We start from the raw sequence: 26,812 nt of genomic DNA, 5'->3' as shown, positions 1-26,812 counted from the left end.
AAATGTTAAGGAAAATGTCAGAATGGAAGAAAATGGTCCTGAAATTGGACCACACTGTTTAAATGGCTATAGGATACAACTTCCCATTTTTTTCCACAGTTCATGTACTTGTGGACATCAAAAACTAGCAGGAAAAAGTAATTTCTTGCTAGCAAAAAGGAAATACACTTTGAATCTATAATTTCAAGTTTGGTTTTACTATATTAGGAGTTCTTTACCTTGTCAGTTTAATATGTATGTTATTTCATATGTTTGTTGATCTTTTTGAACTACAGAATGCTTATTGAACAGACACTTCATTGTAAAGTAAAAATTTTCTTAGCTTTGTATCTCAAAAGAGAGACCATAAAGTCTATTTTTTCACTTTAATTTTATATTTGCAGAAGTTGAACATGAAGATCTCTTCAATACAGCCATTTTGGTTGCAAGAATCAGTTTTTTTCTAGTAATTCTAGGACAGAAGCTGAAGATCACATATATTTATAGCAAAACAGATCTCCTTTGTTTCCTGGTTCTTAATTTCCCTTTGTCACATTCTAAGGACATTACTCAGATTGATATGAAATGCCATTCCTCCTTATCAAAACTTCATGAGCTTGTAGGTTATGGAATTGATTCTCTTTTACTAATTCATATGGGGTGTATAAGGCATAATCTGGATTTAAAGCACACAGAATTGGCCTCACTATACAGGAATGGAAGATGAGACATCTCCTAATGCTGGTGACACAAATTAGAGCTACTTTGGAGACCTAGTTGTGGTGTGTGCTTAAGAACTACAACTTTCCGCAATCCTTCTCATATGAGAAAACATTTCTCTGGAAATAGTTTGTTATTTCCAAAGCCATAAAATAAACACAGTGCGAATAACCAAGCCTAATTTTAAGCTAACCCTTGTCAAACTGCTTGAGAACCTCTGTCAAACTGCTTCAAATCTAGATAATCCAAATCTTGTTACTTCCTCGTTACCTTGCTTCTTAGGGCTGTTATCTTAAACTTTATGCTTCGTAACTGTCGTGGTTTGAACCTAGCCAGCAACTAAGCACCACGCAGCCGCTCACTTACTCCCCTGTGGTGGGTTGACCCTGGCTGGACGCCAGGTGCCCACCAAAGCTGCTCTATCACTCCCCCTTCTCAGCTGGACAGGGAGGAGAAAATATAACAAAAGGCTCATGGGTCAAGATAAGGACAGTTTAATAAAATGATAGCAAAGGTCGCGCGCGAAAGCAAAGAAAAACAAATGATGTTATTCTCTACTTCCCATCAGCAGGCGATGTCTGGCCACTTCCCTGGAAGCAGGGCTTCAGTACGCGTAGTAGTTGCTCCGGAAGACAAAAATGCCCCCCTTCCGTCTCCCTTTACTTAGCTTTTATATCTGAGCTGACGTCATGGTATGGAATATCTGTTTGGTTAGTTTAGGTCAGCTGTCCTGGTCATGTTCCCTCCCAAGATCTTGCCCAGCCTCAGCCTGCCATTGAGGTGGGGGGGCAAAAATGTTGGAGAGACAGCCTTGATGCTGTGCCAGCAGTGCTTAGCAGTAGCCAAAACACTGGTGTGTTATCAACACCTTTCTAGCTACTGATGCAGAGCACAGCGCTATGAGGGCTGCTATGGGGAGTATTAGCTCCATCTCAGCCAGACCCAATACAGCCCCCCACCCACTCTGTGGGATGGGGGAGAGAATCAGGAAGAAATTAAAACTTATGGGTTGAGATAAGAATAGTTTAATAGAACAGCAAAGAAGAAACTAATAATGATAATGATAACACTAGTAAAATAACAACAGTAACAATAAAAGGATTTGAATATACAAATGATGCATAATGCAATTGCTCACCACTCACCAATCGATGCCGCCCAGTTAGTCCCCAACTGGCTATCCACCTACCCCCATTCCCCCCAGTTTATATACTGGACATGACGCCACATGGTATGGAATACCCCTTTGGCCAGTTTGGGTCAGCTGCCCTGGCTGTGTCCCCTCCCAACTTCTTGTGCCCCTCCAGCCTTCCTGCTGGTTGGGCATCAGAAGCTGAAAAATCCTTGACTTTAGACTAATTACTTAGCAACAACTGAAAACATCAGTGTGTTATCATCATTCTTCTCAACGTTCTAACTCAAAAACACAGCGCTATGCCAGCTACTTGGAAGACAATTAACTCTATCCCAGCTAAAATCAAGACAGTAACCTAATTATAAGTTTTATAATACCTCATGCTTTTTAAATGTGAAATCGTGAAAAGAAAAAAGAAAAGGAAGCTACTTTTACTGATTATTCACACAAAAATACAGTCCACACATCCAGGTAATGAGATCATTGCTAACAATTTTATTAATAAATTAAACAAATTAACCAGCTGCAATAAGTTTGTGATTCTCCAATTACCATAGTCCTAACCTACCAGAAAGCATCTCATAGCCCAGGATATCAAAGATATGGTACAACATGCTGTTTGATCTGCTGTTCCCCGAAATGAAAATTTGAAGCTTTAAAACATGGGGCAAAACTGAGCAGATAGGCAAGGTCTGATCAGTAATTGTGCAAACTACAAGAAATACAAAATTCTCTGAGAAGTATTTTATTGGTTCACATTTCGATACCTACTGTTTCTGGGACATTACTGTTACCATACACTAAGTTTGCTCTGCTTCTAGTCATTGCAACAAATTTCAAAGGCATAATGAAAAAAGTCTTTAAACCCTCAGGAAGTTATCTTCACACAACATTACCTTTTTTAAGTGCCAACACACTTTTGGATATCAAGACATACCTAAATTCGTCTGATCTATATAAAATACAGAAACCAAGACTGTTTTGGCTCTCTAACATTGATTACCTTAGACTTCAGGAATCAAAAGACAAAAGATAAACAGCTTCTTCAAAAGAAACTTGTAAATGAGGATGCCAACTTCTCAAAGTTTCAACATACTAAAAATACTTCCAATTACAAAAGCTTTCCATAAGGATACTAACCAGTCAACACAACATCTGTGCAACATGTGCATCTGCCACTTCACACTTTGGCTGTCTGACTTCTTAAGTAGTATTATCTGGAACTTGTTTTACCAGTTCTCTGATTGTTATTATTTTTAAACAAAATGCAAATGGAAAACAAATTTATGTTTGTTTTCAACAAAAAAAATGCTACTTTTTGATTTTTTTTTCATTCTCCACAGAGCTAATACATTGATAACCTTGACTAAAGTTTAATTAAATTGCTCTTCGCCTGAGAGCTTGCTCTGTTAAAGTACCATAGGCAAGAAAGACTGCTACAAACTCCATTAGCTATCATTCCTTCAAATTGTGTGATACAATTGTAATAGCACTTTCGTACACGCTGCCTGCTGATCATGTTCTTTAACTTACAGTGAAGTTATAGCAACAACAGAAGGTTGATGAGATTGCCATAAACAGAAATAAACTACAAGAGAACATACGAATGGTCCTACTGGGTCAGAACAAAGGTCCTTCTAGACTCCTGTTCTCTGACAGCAGCTGTAAATGGATGCTCAGGAAAAAAAAAAAAAAAAATAAAGCAAGCACAGAGAAATACTTCTTCAGCATACTCTTCCAGAATTCCTGAGTCAGCATATTACAGGGTATTATATTTATCAGAAATGCTTTCTAAAGCCTAATCTGCACCGACAGAGAATGACTCACATCTGCAGATATTACTGCAATGTCTTTAATGTGACAAAGCAGTACACAGTTTGATTCAACCAGGCTAGAAAGGAATCAGCTGCTACAGATGAGTTTTCTATGCCTTCTCTCTTTTGGAGACCTCACAGTTAACAATTAGTTTGCTGTAATTAGCGTGTTGCCTATTGCTTACTGAGGCTTTTGCTGATTTTGTTTGGGTATCTGAGTAGACAGGAGCCATACTTCCCCCTGCCTTTCCCATTATTGGGATGATTACAAGTAACATTCTGCTCACTATGAAATACCCAGTCTTTACATTAGTTAGATTCCAAAAATAATTTTTGTGGTAAAAGAACAAAATGCCGAAGTTGAAACAACTTTTGCTTCCCCCCACCCAGTATTATCATCATTTATTCAGGAAGCTGGTGAGTTGTCTTTGCAATTTATCAGAACATGGGGGTTAGCCTTATGGAACATGTAACATCTGCTGGTGGGGTTTACTCAAAGTGATTGGCCAAGAGCCAGGTCTAGAAGCAAAATATCATCTGGCAGGCTTACGAACACTGCTGAGGCCAGTGCTTGGGTAGGCTAGATGGAGTGCTCGAAAGTCGAATACCTAGAAGCAGGTATTACAAAAGCAGAAAACAGTAGCCAGTAGGTCATGCCTTGAATTTCTGAAAGAAAACAAAGATCTGCCCACAACACGTTTCCCCAGTTTTTGCTCAACACTGCCCCAGGTGAATGACAGCTTGTATCCACTGGCTGTTGGCTCTGACTGCAAATTATGCTTGAAATATATATCAGTTATGAATAAAAATTCCAGACAGACACTTCAGTCCCAGGTCACTCGTTGTGTGACCATTTTACCAGTACATCCGAGTCCATCCTTCACCAGCTCAATTGTTAAATGCAGTTTCTACTCAACTTTAACAAGATTATTTTTTTCGTATATTTTGGGGGAAGAAGTAACTTTTTAAGCATCAAATTTGTGCAGGGTATACTGTATTCTAGTGGCTTGCAAAGCACAGATACAGTAACAGCAAGTACATTGAAGAATTTTGGAAGCTTTGTTCATTGCTCGGACAAAAATAACAGAACCCAGAAAGGGGCAGGCGAGGTCTGAGAGGGATCCAAAACAGGCATAATTTTTTGGTTTCTACTTATACTGTGAGCAAATATTTCCATATCTGCAACAACCGATCATTGAGTGCAGCATTTCTTACTGCAACTAAAAACTTGTGAATAAGAAAAGCATGATGGATGAAAAAGATGATGAATTTGGCTATGATTCTTTCAAGAAATAGCTTATGCTGGTTTTTATTAGTATATTAGCTACCTATCTGAATTTCAGATTGTACGGGATAGGTATGGACGTGTAGCATACTGAAGCATGCATTTGGGCCAACAGAAAATAAACAAACAAGACTATGTAACCTGACAAATAGGGATGGAGGGGATAAGGAGAAATACACTGGCAAGAGACAGAAAATGGGTGAAGGCTTTAGTTGACATCCTCTGGAAAATACTTCAGATGTTTAACTTGCCTTGAATTTTAAAAGCAAGAATCTTGTGTTCAGTAGTGTAACTGATTTCTCTCCTACAGCCATAATCCTCACAGAGATTTTGTGAAGAAAAAGTAAGCATTTGAGAGTACCTTTTAAGTTCTTCAGGGAAGATAAAAAATAACTGCGCTTTGTATTAATAACCTCCAATATAGATAGTTAGTAGACAGGAACATTGTTTAGGGTAAATTTAAGCAAAATTATTATTTTGTAGAAATTAATATTTTTCCAAAAGTCTAGCCTTACTCTGAGGCTTATGGAGGAGTACTTTGTACAAAAAATAGTTGGTAATAACCTCAATGGCCATATTTGGTTGAGAAGTATAAGATTTACTGACTTGCAGTAAGATATGTTACCCATCCATGCATGCCTACATGGACAGCAGCAGACCAAGATGAGTGCTGGTTTGTATTTAATTGCTTTTTCAAAGAGGAGTTCTTGTATTTTACACTCCTAAATGCTAGTATGACAAAGAAATGCTCTCTTGCCAAAAATCTCCAGGTGGTAAGTGATGGACACCAGGAAATGGATTTGCCAGATTAAGAAATAAACTCCTTGAGAACTCACCTGTTCTATCACTGATCAGCAGTAAAACTAGTTATCATTTATATTGGAAAGACTTTTACCAGAATATTAAAAATTCTTTTAAGAATGAGGACATATAGTCCTTTTATTAACATTGCACCTATAATCTTAGGTGTATCACTGAACAAGATCAGGACATTAACTGCACTTCACTCCTATATTTGTGTTTCTTTTCCTAGCGCTTCTGTTTCTGTTCTCCATGTGCAGGTATTACACTTTCTTCTTGCAAGAATTTGGCATATATTAATTCTGAAAAAGTGAGTAATTATGAAAAGGCAGCAACATTCTTTGCCCCTCAGGTAATTTATCAAACACCACATATGTGTCCCTACTCTAAACCTGTCAAGCAGATCAAAGCAATATTCTTTGCAATAAGAGACTATACTTTATGAAGAAGCCAGTACAATAGGTCTACTGTACATCAAAGATGAATTTATAACAGAGTATAAAGCTAGGGCTTATAATAAGTAAAAACACAGCACTAGAGACCTGGCATGAAACTCTTCACAGAATATTAAAACACTTAAAGAAAAAAAAATTACCCATAAATCATCACTTCTTTATTATTTTTGTCTACACTAATCTTTACAACATTGCCCTATAAACCACCAAATATAGTCCATTTGGAAATCACACCTTTAAAGTTTAAATAAGGGGTTGCTCCTTTGATGACTGTCTATATTTATGTAACCAAAGCATAAAACAGAGAACCGCAATGTATTTTATTTTTGAGGTAGGAGACAATTATTTAATCCTTCTATTTACCAAGAACTTCCTCTGAAATCAAGCTTTCTAACTAAGATTAATGATGTTTATAGTTGTTCAACAATCCTCAGGAATTATATAGTCAAATATTTGGAAAGGAATGAATTTTTTTCACATCTTAAATGCTGCTTTTTTTCCCCATTTTTTCTCATTCTTCTCCTTCAATACACATGAAAAACATTTTTCCAATGAGATTCAAAGCCAATATATATCCAGTGTATTTTCTCTTTATTCTTCCAGCTCTAAAATATAGTTAGCTATTTCAAATATGGTTTCCAGACAAAAGGAAGAAGAAGTAACACAGACTGCCACACTGACATTTGGGCATTACTAACATAATTAACAGCAATTATTGAATTTCTAAAGTCATAGATTGTAATTTTTAAACAAGAAATAAGATGCACTTTCTTTAACTGGAAAAGAATTACATATTGGAAAAGTTTATGAATTACTATAGTGGATTCTCTATCACTGAATTATTTTATTATTTTTAGAAAAAGTATTTATGTAACAGACAATCATTTAAAAATCTCTCTAATTAAAAATCTCTCATCTAAAGATGAATTAATTGAAGGACATCTTATGATCTGAGGTAATTCCAATTCTCCACTGTCACCTTAATCAAAGTTTCTATAAAACTCTGAATTATCAAAACCCCCTAATAATAGAAAAGCTAGCACACCTGTCAGCTTTGCTTCCCATGTTTGACAGCCTTCCAAAGGACATCCTCTTTATTTGCCCAAATCAGTTTTAAAGTTATTTCTTTCAGCCTTAACGCAAAGCACTAGTCTCATTCAGGCTACTCATATGACTTACCTGTCTGAAATTGCACCCCTACCTATTTTCCAATTAATACTTTTAATTTCATTTTGGCAATTTATCTGTTTTTATTAAAATTTGTTAAATCTCCTAATTTACTTAAGTTCATAAATCAGTAAAAATTCCAGTCATTAGTTCTACCTTAAATAGTGACTAAAATCGAACAAATCCAGTATCAATACCAATCCTTCAAAGCCTGCTTGGCATCTCCAACAAAAGCCATGTGCACTGATGAGTAGATAATCCCTTAATGAAGTCAGACTCATTGCGATTAATGAAACAGTGTCATTCAGTGTAACCATGTTTGCAAAAAATTAAGAGCAAGTAGATCGGCTTAAGTTACTGAATTAATTATTGGTTATTTATTTATTGAATAGGCACCTACGATGAACCTGCAATGCTGAACTGTTGAAAGAAGAAAGTTAAGAAAAGCTCTTGGCACTTGGAAGATTATAGTAGGCTTATCAGTAAGTTAAGCAGAACTCTTAACAATCCTTATTATTCTGCTTATATAGTCACAATAAAATACTCCACAAATTCAGCAATGCCAAAACTTCAACTCTTCTGTTTCACTAATATAGCAATTATAATTTACAACTATATTTTGATCCTATGTTCAAGGCACATGTACAGAATTCTATTTTTAATTGTAGTGTTCTGACAAAAACTAACAACCGTCAGTATTAATGTCTTCCAACCCTACTAACCAACTTTTTATGGCAGCAGAATCAGAGATTAACCCATCTAGTTGAATTCACGTTAGGAAGAAAAAGCATTTTCTGAGAAATCATAGTCTTACTAACTGAATAACTGCCGTTTACTGGATTAAGGTATGTCTGTGGGTTTTGAGACCCATACACAGATTGTTCCTAATTATGAACATATTTAAAGGAAAACTCAGACATACTATAAAAGATACTATAATTCTAATAATTGAAAGAAGCTGGCAAAAAGCCTTCCTTTATCTGAATAGTTACACACACAGTTTTATTTCCTGCACTATTAGATGTTCTTTGTAACCTTCCATTAATTACACTTACTTTTAAAACTCTTCAGATGTCTTTGCAAAAAGCACATGATAAATTCCTGAGTATTGTCAAATCAAAACATGCTAAATCGTTGTCTAGCTTTGTCAGATAATCCAGTGGTAAAAAAGAACTCGGAGAGCTCTTCCCATTCATTTCTAAAGAGCAAAATTATAAATCCAGCTTTCAAGACTGCCTTGAAGAACTGATTGCAACAGATTCCCAGTAATAACAAAACCAAATAAATGTAAAGACATAGAAATATTTTAATACTGGTCTCATTTGAGGGTCAATATTCATTTTTATACATTGTGAAAACAGAGTTAAAATTCAAAAGGAATCCAAAAGATCCTCTCTAGCAGACATCAAGTTTTGCTGACTATCATAAAAAATAATTTTAGGATGAGACCTCTGCTTTATTTTTGTATTTCAGAAAGTCTTTAAAAACAGGGCCTACATTTTTTAAGTTTGTGAAGTTACTGGTAGGAACATAAAGCTATTAGGCACAGAAAGACTTGTAGTTTTCTCTTTGCATGGTTTTTAAGGGGAGAAAATAAATTTGTTGCTCCTACTTTGCACCAACGACAACCTGATTAGAAATGTCATTAATATAGCAATATACATTACTAGAATATAATTGCCCTAACTAGAGTGGTAGTACAGCTAGTTTCTCTTCCCATTTATACCAAGTAGCAGTGCACTTTATCAAGAGTAAGATAAACCTCATTCATTCTACACTAGTAGCTTCTAGTAATGTTTTCAAACACTGAGAGATTACAGAAATATCTATTTTTAAGGGCAGGCGTATTCTAAATTACAGATATATACTGACTCTCACAAAAGATTGTGAAGTACTTAGAACATGTACAAGTCATGTTTTATACATTACCTAGCACATATCACCAAGGATTAAAACATAGTTAATTTATATTGAGAGTGAGATCCAGACAGAAACTGTTAAAAGTATTTTGTGCTGAAAACTTATCCATTGTAATACTGCTGATTTGCGCTCATTTGCTACAAGTCAACAAGAATACAGGGAAAAGACAACCATTGCATTCTTCCCCTTCTCTTTAGAAAAAGAATATCACTGCTCACAGCCAGACATGTAATGATATTCCCATAAGTTATTTATTCCTATAAATAATGAGCTGCACACATGCTTTTTTTTGTGTTGGACTGAATGCTAAGTGGATTATTGCCTTTCCAAGACTTGAACCTGAAGTTCTTAATTCTGTCTGAAACCCAGCTTTAGCCATCATGCTGCCACAGAAGGCTGGGGGAGGAAAAGCAAAAATACAAATTTCCTATTTGTCTAAAACCTTAAAAAACCCACCACAATTGCTTCCCTGACTCCAAAGGAAAATGTTTATTAACACATCAAAACAGGCACCTGTAAACTCAGGGTATTTCCAGTCTTAATTACTTGATTGTTTAAAACTCTATCCTTAAGTTTATCATAATCAAGTATGGATTGTTATTATAATTTATAACCTGAAATTTTACACTATAAATTCATATATGTACATATAGTCCCAGGCCAAAGGCAGGGATCAAAAAAAATCCATTTCCAATAACCATTATATTTTAAAAAGACAGATTACTAGTATCCCATTACATTACTGCTAGATTTTTACTACCAGTACAGTTAGACAAAATTTAATTATATAGCTTTAAGATTTTTCAGTTTGACTTATAAACATAAAAGACTTTATTTTCGAATGCAATGTCCACTGCTAAATGGACACACACACTGCTGGAGAACCCTACATTTCCCTATAAAACATTAATTATGTTGGCTGAACAGCAGGGATGAGTGTGCATTTCTGTAAAATTTATATAAGAAAATTAGTTCTATTTTCAGTGTGTGAGACACATGTGTAATATCCACGATACCTAATGCAAAACATCAAAAGAAAAAATGTTTTCCTTCCAGTGACTGGTGTCAAGCAGGTCATATCCCTTTATGGTACTAAACATCTGTTGGGTGTGAATTAATTTCAGTGGCATAGGTTTTCTTAATGAGTGATGTGCCAAAATTGTGATACAATGTGGATAGCCACCTGCTTTCAATCTGCTTAAATCCAGTCCCTAGAAAACTTTCCATCCCTTTCCTCAGTATATCCTCATATACTCATTAAAAAAGGCAAATGAAATATTAATTCTATAACTTCAAGAATTCAACTCAGAATAACACGGACAGAAATATTCAGGAATGTCACAGTTTTACCCCTGCAATTTTTTTTTTTTTTTTAAATATGCTAAGCTTACGTGCCTAAAGGATACTTCATTTCTTTCCTTTAAAAATGAAGAACAAACAAGCTCTTCAACCCCTGCTTTTGAAGAGCCACAAATGGCTGTTCAACTCAGCCACTAAAAGATTGCTTTCTTTCCAACAAAAGAGGTTAAATACTTAAGAAAAAGCTCCCTAGGCATAAGCACCAGTCAGGTGCAACAGAGAGGAGGTGCTGAGAAACCTGCTGGTTCTCTGAAGTTTGTTTACAGCTGAGGCCTCAGGGACCAATGAATAAATATATCTGCAGTAGGCTGTCTTCTCACAAGTAATTATATTACTGACAAGTAATTATACTACTTGTGAGAAGTAATTACAAGATCATTGCAATTGTCAGAAGTATTATTACAAGATAATTTCTCACTCTTTATCCAGGGTAAAATAAACTAGATAAAGCATAGAATACAAATCCATGTTTCTAAGTTACAGTGAAAATGTTTCAGATTTAACTCAAAACTGCAAAGTTTGTAGCTGACAAAACAAGTAATGAGCAAATTAAAAAAAAACAACCGTGAAAATTCATCATGGAAATGGGAATGGCTGTATCATTGCTAAGAAGATTAATTTCAGAGGGAAGAGGAAAAGAGAAGGAATAGCCATATTGTCAGCTGACTGAGCTGAACTTCAAATTAAATTTTAAAATGTTGGGGTTGTTTATTTTAAGTTCTGACTGTTTTGGACAGTGACTTAAGAGCAAGACACATGGCAAATCAGAACTGTATCAGGCAACAAGCTCACAACAGATAAGCATGTCTCTGATTTCAAACCTGCTCCCCATTTTGATGGGTTTTCTCATCAGACTTGGAATACTGTATACAGAGAGTATGTTGTAAGATTGTGGCTTTTGGTAATTGAGAGAAAAGTCTGTTCTGAAGATAAAAGATTCCCACTATTGATAACCAATGCACTAGCTGGGAAAAAGAGCTCAAGAAAGAGTGTGTGTGTCTAGTCAACTAAGTTTCCGTGGGATAAGGAAGAAAGTCCTCACCTAGATAAATAATTGGTCAATTAGTCTAGATTAATCAACTGTGAGTAAGAGTACAAGGCCAATTTAATGATTTGCGGTTATCAGCGTACTCTCACATTGATCTGCGCCGGGGCTGAACACATTCAATATATTCAAGAATGGAAAAAGGAATGAAGATCAACGTGAGAAATTTTTCTAAGTATATTAACTTATTCAGGATAATAATGACAAGGGCCAACTGTGAAAAACTGAATACCCTTAGAATGCTGAATGACAGGGCAATGAAATAGCAGATTAAATACAATATAGGTAAGTGTAAAGTGATGCAAGCATGAAAAAACCCCACCTAAAAGGAATGTAAAAAGATGGCCTCCAAGTTGACTATTTTCACATAAAACCAAGTTCTTAACCTTATTACAGACAGTTCTTTGAAAGGGTCAGGTAGCAGGAAAAGGATCAGTAGCAGATATAAAACCCCAATTCTCTTATCAAGAATTACAGGAAAAGGAGATGGAACAAAAGGGAGAATATCACTGTGCCAACATATAAATCCATGTGTGCCTGTCTGTGTTTTGAATATTGGGTGCAATTCTGGTCTGGGCGTCCAATTCTGGTCTGGACCATGCCCCACTTATTCCTCAAAAATGGGCACTGTAAAACTAAAAAAGAGCCAGAACGGGTTAACAAAAATAACTAATGGAATGGAACAGTTTGTAGGGAACAATCCTAGTTAAAAAACCCCCCTAGGATTCTTCAACCTGGAATAAGAGAGACACTGAAAACAGGGTATGATCCAAGCATGTAAGATAAAATGGCCCAGAGATGGTGACTAAAAAATATCTTTTTTTTCCTAAGAACTTGATGCAAGATAAGTAAAATAAATTAAATAAAAACAAAAATATTAAAATTTAAAAAGGGGGGTGGTGGTGTTCCCACTGCGTATAGTTAGCTGTGGAACTCCTTCCTGCACTTTATGGCAGATGATGAAAGTTCAGATGAGTTTCAAAGGCAACTGGACATAAGCATGAGAAAAAAACCACTTAAGACTATCAAGTACATAGACATCACCACTATCTCTGCAAGTGCCTGAGCTGCAAACACTACATTACACCTGGGAAAATATTGTAGGGATACATAATTAATGTATATGTTCTTATATTGTTTCTAAGTCATTTGCTAATGTAGGGCTAAATAAATGAGCCTCAGTTTAAGCCACTATGGCCATTACTGTATTATTTGCCTCAAATACCAACTATATTTACCTAGTCATGTCAATCATATTTATCTAGTAATGGGTCTGAAATCTTTGTATTAATTCCTTTCTACATTCTGTGCAGTAAGTTCAAAAATATTGATGAATTTGTCGCAGGTAATACTTATGAAAATTTAGGGTGCTTAAAAAAAGCAAGACCACCAAGCTAAAAATTTATAATGGTGCTTTCTAGGCTTAACAAAACAAAAACCCCCAGGATAATATGGCACAAAAGGGATAAGTACGCCATCCCTTCCAAAAGATGATCCCAGAAAAGCCCAACAAATTTTGAGCAAAAGCAAATCTGCCAGTAAAACTATCAAGCACCAGAGAAAATCTTCAGATCTGTTTCCTTACTATAGACTTTTAAGATAAGAAACAAAACCGCAGAAGGTATCATGATATTCTGAAGAATTTTTATTCCTGTATGAGAAACAAGACAAGCCTTCAAATAATTTCAGAAGACACAAACCCACATTTATCCTTGCTTTTATTACTTAATTTCTAAACCAAAGCAACTCTGCACAATGAAAACTGGAGAACTGCATATGAATATCATGAGTGAGTCAGGTCAAGTTTGCTGGAAGTTAAAACACTTATGTGTGGATTTCTGAAACAAAGTAGACTGTAGGAAACCAAGAAGAAAGAGTGGAGTCAGGAGATTGGTAGAAGGAAAGAATATTATATTAGCTTTATGACTTAAGGGTGGGTTTTTCTGTGGGATACTGGGCAGAATACATACATAGATCAAAGAGCATCCCCATCTCTGGCTTTCTTAATGATGTGGTTCATCCCTGCCCCCTTAAAATATGTTTTTTATTTTGTTAAAAAGTATAAATATTTAACTTGCTTGAAAACACTGGTTTCAAAAATAGTCATGTGTTATTCTTTATATATGGTTGTTTTTAAAGTAGACTTAATGTGATGATTACTTGATATTAATGGATAACAAAGGAATTACTGTTGGTAAATCCACATGCCCCAGTCAGTTTTAATACACTGAAGTTCCTCTTTATCTAATAAAAAAAGATTTATCTGCTTAATGATTTTTAGGCTTCAGAGAATGCAATTCACTAATTTTTGCCATTTTAACTAAGTGTGGCTTTGTTTTTTTTTAAATCCAAAGCAGATGAATAGAATTTACTGAACTCAAAATCACATAAATTAGAAATTGATAGGGGGCTGTTATGATTAGTTAGAGATTATAACATTAGAAGCAGTTCAATCATAAAACCACAGCAGGTACTCTTCTCCCAATCTGAAAAATCAGTGGAATGACCCTAGCTTAACATCTTTTTGTCATGTCCTTTGGCAGTGTTCTACATCAAATAAGATCTCCCCTAACATCCAAACTTGAATAATGTTTCCTTTCATTTTTAATTATACAACTCATTCTATATCTCTATAATTCTTTATACAACTCTAGATGATTCTACTTCAGCCTTGATGTTTGCACTTCTCAAATATTTGTGGCTTCACAGCTCCAAAACAGTCATCTTGCAGCCAAGGTGTATGCATTTGACTCTTATGATCCACCCCCTGCCCCATAAATCATACCCAGAATCCCCAAATATTTTGTTGTCTTTTCTTTGGAATACTGGTTAGCTTCAAAGAGCTGCTTGCTGGAAGAGCTGTCATCAGCCCACATAGTTGGGACCCTTGAGTGCTCACCTTGCTGGGGAAAGAATCAGCAGGGAGGCCTACAGAAAGAGTGCTAGAGAGAAGCAGAAAGAGACAAGCTTTATATATTCATAGTTTTTACTTGGGCATTTACTGCAAGCAATAGAAACTATTGGCTTTGAAAAAGTATAAAGCATTGCTAAGTATCAAACAGATGAACACAGCTAAGTGACAAAGCTAAGATGAACAAAGCAAAGCTTCTGACTGACATGCTTTGCCCTTCCTCAGAATCCACAAAGCAGATACCTATCAGATCACCTGATTACCTTTTATGATAAAATGGCTGGATCTGTGGACAAGGGTAGAGCAGTGGATGTCATTTACCTCAATGTCCACAAGGCCTTTAACACTTCCACAATACTCTTGTGTCTAAATTTGGACATTACAATCTGGATGGGTGAACTACCAGATGGATATAAAACTAATTGAATGAGCTCAGAGGGTATTGATTAATGGGAAGCAGTGAATATGTGCAAGAGCAGGGCTGCTATCCACAGGAACCTAGACAGGGTAGATGAATGAGCCAGACAGAAACCTTAGGATGTTAAACAAGGAGAAATGTAAAGTCCTGTACCTGGGAAGGAAGAACCTCAGCAATGATAGAAGCTAGTTGCAGAGCAGTCCTGGTGGACATGAGCCAGTGATGTGTCTGGGCACCAAAGGTAGCCAGCAGCATCTTGGACTGTATTGGCAGAATCATGGTCAGTAGATTTGAGGGAAGTGATTATTGCCCTTTACTCAGCACTCGTGACATCACATCTGGAATATTGTGTCCAGTTTTGGTCCCCACAGTACAAGAAAAATATTAACTCAGTTCAATAGAGGGCAACAAAAATGGCTGCAAAATCAAGACAGCAGTATCAGAAGATGACAAAAAGTTTAATGAGATGGCATCCATGGGCATGTGTACAGCTACCTGATTGCAGTCCATAAAGATGGTGCCAGACTCTTCTCAGAGATGCCTGGTGGTAGAATGAGAAGCAATGGACCCAAGTGGGAACACAAGAAACTCCGATTACATGTTAGATTTTTGGGTTTTTTTTAAACCATTTGGGTGGTCAACTAGGCTGCCCAGAGAGGTTGTGTAATTTTATCTTTGGAGGTATTCAAGACTTGATTGAAGCCCTAGAGCAGCCTGATCTAATAAGGCCTTCTGTAAGCAGGGGCCTGGACTATATGAACCCTGTAGGTCCCTTCCAACCTAAATTATTCCATGATTCTATCCTACCTTAAGCTTTATATGCTAAAAAGCAAATCAACTGTAACTATACACATATGCATAACTGTGTTTGAACAGACACTAACAGGAAACAAATACAATGAGATAAATATACAATTCATCACTACCAACTTTTCCTTTAAATAAGGTGTCATACTGTAAAAATAGCTTTCTGAAAACAGATTAAACACCACATCTTTAAATGTTGTTGAACAGCTTGCCTGCAGGAAAGATACACAACCTAGATTATTATCTTGACTAGTAATAATGGGAGTGCCTTAAGAAAGCCAAGCAAATACACTCATTGCCTTAAATCACTGTCATACAAAATTCCATTCATAATCTGAGTTCCAATCCAACCTTCCTTTTGAATCCCAACCCTGGTGCTCAAAAGTGCCTTCAGACCTTAAATTTCCCTAAACCTTTTCACTAAGCCTGAACAATGATTCTGTGTATTCTATATGCTGGATTGTTTTTTATTTAAAAAAGACTAAATCCCTACTAGAAATGCAAAATTTTCAATCATAGGACACCTTTGGAAACTAGAATTTTTTGCAACTTTCAGTAATCCATGATCAGATCTGTAAAAATTCAAATGCATTTCTAGTTCTTTCAATATTTCATCTGTAGTGTCTTTAAAGTGGCACCAGTGCATTAAAAAAAACAATGAAGGATTTTTTACCATTCTTGTTCACTGCCTACGTTCAGGCTACTCTTGAATCCTACAGCTTCTGTTACAGTTCATTTTTCAGTATTGAAGCACACTTTCTGACAGATACATACTTGGCAAAGATTTTGTTGAGTATCTCAATCTTTTCATTATTCTAACAGAAAAAAGGACAATCAATAAAACCAATTCCACTTACATTCAGTTATCTCAGGAAATTCAAGGCATTCCTTTATTCCCTTTCTTATTCCGAGAACACCTGTGCACTGTTTTTACATACTTTTGTTTATTGTGGGGTTACTCATTTAGTCATGCGTCCCTGAAGAGAAGCATTGTATGTACATAGGTCCTGAATACCCTTGAAAATAACTGAAGAAGTACTTAATGCAAACAGTTCAGTGGTGTAAATTAATGTACAATACCAAAATAATATTTATTCAAAACTGTTCTATTCAACTTCAAAAAAAGTCACTGCCATGCTATCTTGGGGCAGGTTTGGAAGACAGGTTTCATACATTCTGATTTGGAAATGCAAACTTGGTTTTTCCATTTCATTTTGTACTTTCCCATAGGGAATACAGTTTTTTCTGGTTTTTCCTGCTCTTCTGTTAATCATGCTTAAGCATCTAATAGAAATATCGGTGAAAATCCTCAAATGCTACAAACCAGCTCTAAATCTGCAAAGCAAATAGGCACTATAAGAAAAAAAAAATAATCTTAAAGCTATTTTCTGTGAATTGTCTTGCTAAATAAGACTGTGATGAATCAAAATGCAAGAGGAACACTGCAGCAGGAGAAAGAGAGCACAGGTTCTGTGTATCACTATGACCTGCATAACAGCCTAGGTAATTTGTAATACTTTAGGAAAGCCTTTGGAGGATGGGTAAACAGCTCAACTTTTCTCTTAAAATATCAGACAGAACACATCCAAAGGTGTTTGAGGAACTGGCTAGTGCCACTGCTGGGATCCTCCATACCATATGTGAAAGGACATGTTGTCTGGGAGAGCCTTTGATATCTGGAAAACTGTAAACGTCATACCCATCTTCAAAAAGAGCCAGGAGGAGGGTCCAGGGAACTACTTGATGGTCAGACTCATTGTAGTCCCTGGGAAAGGGACAGAATACATTTTCACAGAAGCCAATTCCAGGCATTTCAAGGGCAAAAAATTTTGGGGAACAAACAACACCTATTTACCAAAAGACAAATCATGCCTTACCATCATCTGATTGCCTCCTATGATGAGATGATTGATTCTGTGGACGAGTAGTGGAAGCTGTTTTCTTTGACCTTAGCAAAGTTTAGACAGAGTCTTCCACAGCAGACTTGTATCCAAACTGTTAAGTGGGTGGACTACAAGGTGGATAAAAACCACACTGGACCTCTAAAGTCAGAGAGTAATGGCCACTGTTCCAAAGTGCAGCTGAACTCTACTTAGAGAGTGATGTTCTCCAAGGTTTGATCATGTTTAACGTCTTTAATAAAGACCTTGGCAATGATTCAAAACATACCCAAAGAAAGTTCACAGATGACACCAAACTGGGGGGACTTATTGATACACTGAGGGGTAGGGCTGACATTCAGAGGGACACTGACAAAATGGAGGAATGATTTAACAGAAGCCTCATGAAGGTCAAAGGTAAAACGCAAAGTCCTGCACCTGAGATAGAAAAATCCCAAACCATATACAGGCTGGAGGCCAACTCCTACAGAGTAGCTTTGCAGAAAAGAACCCAAGGGCCTGGTGGACAACAAATTGAACATGTGATAGTAGCATGCCAGTAAGTCAGGGGTGAGATTATTTCCTTTTATTAGATACTTGTGAATCCACATCTAGAGTACTATCTCTAGCTTTAAGCTCAACAGTAGAAGAAAAAGATTGACAAACCTGAGTGGGCAGAGGATCATCATGAGGGTTAACAGGTTAAAGCACAGGATTTATGAGGTGAAGGTGAGAGAGCTAGGTTTGTTCAGATGGAAAAAGTGAAGGCTAAGGATGGTGGTGGGGGTATCAAATTGCTGTTTCCAGTTACCTAAAGCAGGGTTATGAGGCAGATGAAGTCAGACTGTTCTTGGAGATGCAGAGTGAAACGTTGAGAGGCAATGGTTGAAAGTTGTATCAAGCAAAATTCTGAATGGATATAGAGACAAAAATTTGCCAGAGTGAGGGTAGTTAAGCACAGGACAATTACCTAGAGGGGCAGTGCAACCTTCTTCCTTGGAGATAAAGAAAGATTTGACTGAACAATGTGCTGAAAACCCTGATCTAGCTTTGACATTAGTGTTCTTTTGAGAAAAAGAATGGTCTCCAGAGGTGTCTTCCAACCTAAATTATGTTTTGATTCTTGCAATGATATAATTAGCAGGTGTGACGTATGAATGGCCATGTGCAGGCTCCGGACTTCATTCACTGAGATGAAAACAACAGCATACAATCAGTGTATTATGTTTCTCTCTGCTGACTAAAGGAGAAACATGAGGTTAAAAATAAATGTGCATATATTAGAGGAGTGGTTTCATATAGGCACATGAGACTACAGAACATTGAAGAAAAAACTCGACAAAAAGTAACCAACTATTGGATTTTACATTTTCAGTATAGTAAATCAAGATACAGTTCTACAACTTATTCAAGAACAGGCAACTACCACCTTGAACCAGAAATACTCCCATTACTCATTACAGGAGACCTCAATAATGCAAGGGAGATATCACTGAAGAACAAATAGGTATCTTGGGATGTAGTCAACAAAAAACTTTCTGAAATTATGTAGTAAATTGCTTTTAAGTTTGTACAGTCCATATCAGTCATGCAGCACTTCTGCACAGTGCCAACTCAAAATTAAAATTCTTGGCAGCCATTCAAATCTTCTGATTCTATCCATTCCACTGACAATGGGAAAACAGTGCTCCACAAATTCTTTATTGAAGATATTCCCACATATACTTATTTATAATGTTCATCTCCAAAAGAGGCCCTATGTCTGCTAAGTATCCAAGGAAAAGAAAGATATGCTGCATTTCTTTTCTACAACTTTCATGTTTCAACATGGTAATGAAACAAGACCCTTTATTTCCCTCTATCCTTGGGAAGGGATAAAGGAGCGGGGGGCGATGTGATGCCTAGATTAGCAGATACATACAACTTCTGGGGTTTTGACAAGGTGAGGAGAAAGGACTATAAGTAGTTTGGCTGCTTTAGAGCATTCCTCACTTCCACCCAGACTCAGATGTATGCTGAATCTATGAGATTCAGGAAAGGAAGGAGGAAAGTTTCTTCAGCTCTCCCATTAGCCAAATTCTTGATTGTGTCTTGCTCTTTAACTCTCTTCCTAAATCTTGTTCTTATTTGTGAAGATTTCTCAATGGGTCCAACAGCTGTTCCAGTGGACTTGTCACATATTAAGTTCTACTGTCTTAAAGATGCCATCAACCTGACTAGATTCCTCATTTTGAAGATAAGAAATAATTATTTTTTCTTAGGACAAAGTTTTCACTTTCTTTTCTCCTATCTTTTTTTTGTATCAGCCCAGAAGTTTAATAATTTAACTTACAAGTCTGTCACAGTTAGTGACTGGCCTTCAATGCAAACTGAGGTATCAACTTCCAGAAATAAAGAAGAATGACAAATTCAAGAGATGGTTGCTGAACGCTGTAAGATTCCAGAAAAAAGGAGAGATTAATTGTTCAGAAGATGAAGGACCCTTCATGATGTACCCATCATCATTCTTAATGAAGTAGTATGAGAATATTCAGAGCTGGATTGAATCTCAGGGACTTGAGTGAAGACAGTCAATGTGAGTAGTGGTTACCAGGCACAGAGAAAATTCTACAGTTTACTGGCTTTAGCAAAGCACAGTGTAGTACGTGAACTCATAAGAAGATGCCAAAGTTTCAATAAAAGTTAAAGTGAAATGCCAAACAACCTCAAAAACCTGCTTCAAAATTGATTTCCTTCATCATTTACATAAGATAATTGTCCTTGTACATAAGATGTTGCAGAACCACCTTAGTCCAATTTACTGAATAATATTTGTGCTAAAATAACACTCATCCTATTGTTAGAACAACATTAGAATGCATTTTAAAGCTGACCAAACAAACAATAATAAAACATGTATTTCATTTACCTACATAATTTTGTCTAGATGATGCAAACACCTGATCAGAGCTATGGTACTCTAAAGAAAACTGGCTGCAAACCAGGGAAAAACCTACCTCAGTGGTGCTACTGGAAGGTTCCAGTCCAACCATATTGGCTCGTACGAGCTGCTGAAGAAGTTGTACTTGAGCCACATTGAGGAAGAAATCCAGGTTTGTTGTCACATTCACCTCCAAAGAATGACCACATACCAAAATTTCCTGTGGAGAAATTAGGGAAAATACTAGATAACAGCTACTAGGGAAATAATTTTCAGCTGCTATATAATTGTATTGTGATTCTCTGCTGTATTCAATCCTTCAACATTGCATATAGTATTAATTTGGTCTTTTTAGAAGAAAGTGGTGTCTCAAGCTTCTAAACAAGTATACGGCTTATTCTTTGCTTTGCTTTCAACAGCATAATTATTAAGACAAATTTTGCAAGAGAAGCACCTCATGTGTGAGGTCTTGTTTCCATCTCTTGGTAGTATCAAACAGTGGACTGTCACATTTTGGTTTTTATTTTCTTGGCAACGACTCCTATACTCCTTTCCTTCCAAGAAAAGGATGTGTTTTTTTTAAAAAAACAAACAAACCAAAACAAAACAACATAAAACCCAAACCATAAACTCTGCTCGATTTACAATGAAATCATGTGTTGGAACTCACTGATAACCAACCTAATTGATTTCTCTTTGCCTGGAAACCATTGCTAGTACCTTGGCAGAGCTTGCTGGATGGCCACTGTTTTATTGGTGTTATCTAGCACAAAAAAAAAAGCTCTTCACCACTGTTGGCAAGCGATAAAGAGATGAAAAACAGAACCAATGAAGAAGGGTTGCTTAGTAAGTAGAAGTACTGCCCCTTCTCATGAGAAGGTTGCACAATGTTTGAGCTCTTCATAATCTAAACTAGACCTCTCCCTTCATTAGTGAACATCATCCAGGGAACAGATAACAAGAAAAATGTATGTATAAAAAACACACTGAAATTCTTGAACATAAGCGTTAGTAAAGCTCAGAGATTTTTTTTCTTTAATTGAATAACTTTTATGCATCCTAGCCAACCCCTAAACTTTTTATTTCCTTTTTACATTAAATAATTTTCCATCTGCCCTTGGGATGACCCTTTACACAAAATAGGAAGCTGTCAATTTTTTCTTTCTATGCCCATTAGCTATTATTTTCAAACAATGTACACCTATTGCATGTTGCAATACACACCTAATACCCTTCACACTCCTGTACCAGTTTTGCTTTTACCAGGAGGTAGCTGTTATGAGAAATACACCTTGTCAGCTGACAAAAACTTTCTGATATCTCCCCTACATAATATGTTTTAAATTCTTGAGCTAAAAACCAATGTCAAAAAGTGAGCCAATACCTTTTTTTGTATAACATGCTTCACAGACTAAACATTAACAAGCTGACCCACAGATGGGTAAAAGTGATTGTTAAATCTGGAGTACCTTGAAATACCAACAGTAATGGTTGGGGAGTGGATGGTTTGTGGCAACCTGTGGCCTTGAAAAATCTGGGTAAAAGAAGTCAGCTCAACTTTCTTCTAGATAGCGTATAGATTGCATTTTCAGGCTTCTTTATGAAAGCTTGTGAATACAATGTTTTGTAATGCTGTACTATAGCACTTCTCAACACTCTTCCATCACAAATCTTTTTAAAATATCACTGGAAATCATTAAAGTATTCCCATTTTATGAATTGCAAACAGGCTTATCTACCCTTGGACAGGCTGCCTTAAATATTGAATGCTATACACAAATTCTTTCTCCAGTAGAGAAAGAACATTTCAGCTAGCAACTAAGACTTTTGTTTTTCCTCCCTGGTTGGCGATATCTGTGTTTGAAAACACACCTGGACACTTCAAATGGTAGAACAGTACAATATTAAGATTGTCCACATATTCAAAGTTATGCTATTTCTGTTCATATTTTGTACTAACCTCTGGGTGCAAATTCTCCGCAGCATCAATTTTTGTAAAAATAATCGCAGGAGCTGCAGTTATTCGAACTGTGAAATCTGTCAAAATTGGAGTTAAAATTGCTCTCCTTTCCTGATGCCGCCTTATGCTAAAAAAAAAAGAAAAAGATGAAATTACATTATAAATCGTTGAAGGGCAAAAACTTCTCATTTTCTTCTTTACATCCAGCGTGTAGCACAAAACTGCTTCAATACCAGTTTGGCATTTGATTGTTACCTCAATAAGCATTAAATATCACCACTATAAATCATGTTAATTCCAAGCCTGAAGGCAGACTTCTACCTTCATTTCACAGAAAAGGTATGTCTAAATATTTGACTCTTCAGCCTATCTCCAGCTAGACAACTTTGACATTTGACATTGCTGCTTCTACTTTTTAACGAACTATAGAAAATCATTTAAACAAACCCACAAACTTTATTATCAGTATTTTTCAAACTCACCTGTGGGTGCCCTTCACTTTAGGGCATGAACAGCTATCATGAACCCTGCATGATATTTGAGTTCATGCATTAAAACTCTGTGGTGAAAAAATTCTGCACACAACAACATAACTGACACAAACAGACATGAAAAATCATACTAGCAAAGCCTATGAAACTCTCGCACGTTAAATTTGTAATAACTATTGCCCAAGATGTTTAAAACGCCTTGAAAATAGAGGGCTATCAGTTTTCCTCCACTGCTGCTGTCACTGGTCGTTCTTAGTTGGTACCTTTTAATCTAAGTATCAACACTTGCTTGCCAAGAATATTTGTTCCATTAAACTTGATAATTACATTTGTTTTCCAGCTAGGTGTTTATTTATTATTTTTTTTTCCTTTAACCAAATACTAAGCCTAGAGGCACAACTCTGTTATAGATGGATCACTAATAGCTTATGACAACCCATTCCAACTAGCCAGAATCTTCTGGGTCAGGTCAAATAAACTATTGCCACAAAATGCCATCTGAGAGCCTCTGATCAGGGTAAAAAAATATAATGGGATCAAGATGGTGTTCAGCCCCTAAAAGAGGATACAGTTCAAATTCCTGGGAGAACCCTTCCATCAAGACAGTTTTTTGATAATTCTTTTTACCTATCATCATGTATAGAAATGTTAAATACCTGTATTTCACTAAAAACTCCTCTAAAAATCATCAAGAAGTTATTGGCCCAAGGTAAGTTTCCTATGCTTGCAAAATAGAAAATCATCAACTGTGGAACAATGCAAGTTAAAAGTATATACTAAATCATGCAAGTATCTATCACAATACAGTATAAAAGACAGAACTACACTGCCATATAGGAGAAGAAAATAGATCTATGCAGAACTCCTCAGACATATCTGCATGTCAGTTAGGGATACCTGTATTACCTTTCATCTCACCATTTCCTGTCCAGTAATGGAGATGCAGCAGTTCAGACATCAGCATAAATTGCACAGGTGAGCCAGACACATGAACTATGCAATTAGACAATTAGTTCTTACCATCAGCTAGAGTTATCCACATTAATGTCATTAAACAATATGGTTATATGCCTGTCTATGTAGAAATCTCTGGACTACATGTGGAATAGGTAATTAAACCTCTTGATTAAGTATGGGTATCAATATACATAGTCAAGTAAAAGGTAATGGTTCTGAAATGGATTATGCTGAAGAATAAACAATCTCAAATGCTGATGGTTTGTAGGCCAACGGTTAGGCCGAAAAGAAATTAAATAGATATCGACATGACTGTAATTCAGTCAACTTCAAAAGATTCAAAATCCATAGATGACAATTTACTGCTTACAACTGTTTCTATTTTGATGCTTCAAATTCTACTAACAATTTGCTTCAGTGTCCTCAAAACATGTAGAAAGCATGGCAGTCTACAAGGGAATATAAACTGTCAAGGCTAGGCCTTAAAGCTTTTAAATTTATTTGGGGCAACAGTATACAGAAGTTAACAGCAGATGCTACAGAGCACAGAGCTAGTATTTACTGAGCACAAGTCTAATAAATTTTTGCTTCAAATGACCTTCACAAACACGGCTGAGCAGGCTGCACGCTACCGTGAGTAGTACGCAGCGTGCTTAAGAGCAAGCCAATTAATGAGTGTGAGAAAACTACCATCTTACATTAAAAGCTTTAACATTTTTGTCAGCTGTAGCTCTGCTGATCTCTAATGATGGTTTAAAAGCAAGATTAGTCTAATTAGATCCCCAAATTAGAAAGCAGACCTGTTAGTGGTTAGCATACACCTTCAACGGAGAAAATGATTTTAGATTTTGCCAGTTCTACAAATGTTTCTCTCCCTGCCATCATCTTCATTTTAAGTTTAAACCAGATGGCTTTCTACCCAATTCCTATTTCCCTTTCTCTACAGGATGAGAAAGAAATGCCTTCCTTTTTGAAGAAAATGAAGGAGCTAAGTAGTAGAAGAATTCTATGAAAGAACACACACAGCTATACGATAGAAAACTTCCACTTGAAGGGCCATAAAAATGCTAGTAAGTATGATTTCAATATATGAAACAGAGCTGTAAAAGCAAGTTATTTGTTGAACCCTAAACCCACAACTGGCTCTCTTCAGTCATTGTTCAAACTATTTTTCAGCTCATACATATTCCCATTTCTTAATTTTCAGATGTTATTCTGGTAGATATCCAGTACACTCCATCTTAGAGGACTTCTTTGGCAATATAGCTGGATTGCTGATTTTTTTTATTTTATTTTTTTAAAATCATCTTTACATGGTATCCCTGTCCTGCTCTACTTACTACTTTCCGCATTTCTACTTGGCGAATTTGAAGCTCAGCCAAATCAAGTATTAGCAAAATAATCGTAAGTACAAACAGAAGGCAAACAGAGCACAGTAAATAATGAAGGGAGAGGATATGAGAAAGAGCACAAAAGGAACAAAGAAACAAATTCCACTTTGAATTATTAAGTCTTCCACACTGCACCTAAGTGCACCGTTAACTTAACACAGGTGTACGCCACATGAGCTTATGAAAAAACTTGATTGTGAAGAGTGTAATGATGGCTCTATGTCTGCAGCACATTCATTCCACGGTTCATTTATGCATCTGTTATATATTTGTCTTGGAAAAAAAAGCAAAAGCTAGTACTTTTAGAGATGTTAAAGCAGTTGATCATCTACACTTAAAAGTACAGCACATTTGAAAGACCATATGCTAACGCAAAGCAACAAGGCAGCGAAGCAGTTGTGATAAGGCCTGGAGATGCCTTTTACTCAGTGATGAATTTGGGCTATATCTGTACAATAACAAGAACTCTGCTTATGGACCACAGATCCCCATTGTAAAAGCACAGGACGAAAATGGTCTCTGTCCTCAAAGGCTTACAATTTAAGTATAAGAAAAAATGCACCCTCAGAGAGGGAAGTAAAAGGGAACAACTAACAGCGCCATAGGTAACGATATCCGTACAGTGGCAACCTGAAAGCTGTCTTAAGAGTTTTTATATTACAGTATAATAGAAACACATTTTTTTGGAAGGATTTGGAAGAAGACAATGCAATAATTTTGTGAATGTTCACAGGAAATGCCTTTAGAACACAAAGATTAGCCTAGGAGCGAGCAAGAAAGTGCTTTTTTTAAAATTAAATGTGACAGCCCTGGTAACTGGTGTGATGAGGTCTGATGAGCATTGAGTGTAGATGAGTCAATGTAAATGAAAGAAGACACGTAAGGGGAAATGGTTAGACATAGCAGTCTGGAAGTACCTTGAAAGCAAAGACATATCTAATGATTAATGTGACAAAAAATGTTGTGGGAAGAAGAGAGAAAAAAATGTGAAGAACAGAATTTTGGAATCAAAGCAACAACACTTGATTACAGCAAATCAAATCATCCGTATTTGATTACATCCACTCAGAAGTATGCTGAATTTATATGAGGAGGAAGGACTGCCAAAGAGTTGATGTTGCACTAACTAAGGAGGTGTGATCATGTGAGACTGGATAAGTTGTGAAAATGCACAAGAAGGACTATAACTTGGCTTCTTATGTTGAAAAAACTAATTGAAACAAACAGAAAAAAACGGCCAGTAAGAGCTAAACATAACCTAGATGTGAAACTTGGAAATATTTGCCTTATTCTTATTTATAATTTTTTTCTTAACAACACCTTACTTAACCTAGAGTTTGAGCCCTTAGATACTTAAAAAAATACATAGGTCATGGAGAAGCTCATATACATTCAAT

The 26,812-nt window shown here is 36.3% G+C and overlaps 1 protein-coding gene across 8 annotated transcripts in view; it reads right to left on the bottom strand.

Moving 5' to 3' along the window:
• Positions 1-26,812, bottom strand: part of VPS13B (vacuolar protein sorting 13 homolog B) — a 485,377-nt gene that overhangs the window by 134,992 nt on the left and 323,573 nt on the right. For all 8 annotated transcript variants that reach the window (XM_049818749.1, XM_049818740.1, XM_049818775.1 and 5 more), the window contains 2 exons: positions 22,577-22,703; positions 20,693-20,836 (listed from right to left, as the gene is read on the bottom strand). In XM_049818749.1, coding sequence (XP_049674706.1) covers positions 20,693-20,836; positions 22,577-22,703 — 271 coding nt within the window. The remainder of the gene's footprint in view (positions 1-20,692; positions 20,837-22,576; positions 22,704-26,812) is intronic.

This window comes from Accipiter gentilis, chromosome 2 (genome assembly GCF_929443795.1).
Source record: "Accipiter gentilis chromosome 2, bAccGen1.1, whole genome shotgun sequence".
NCBI lineage: Eukaryota > Metazoa > Chordata > Aves > Accipitriformes > Accipitridae > Astur > Astur gentilis.
Note: the sequence above shows the minus strand (reverse complement) of the source record. Positions and strands in the feature narration are given on the sequence as shown.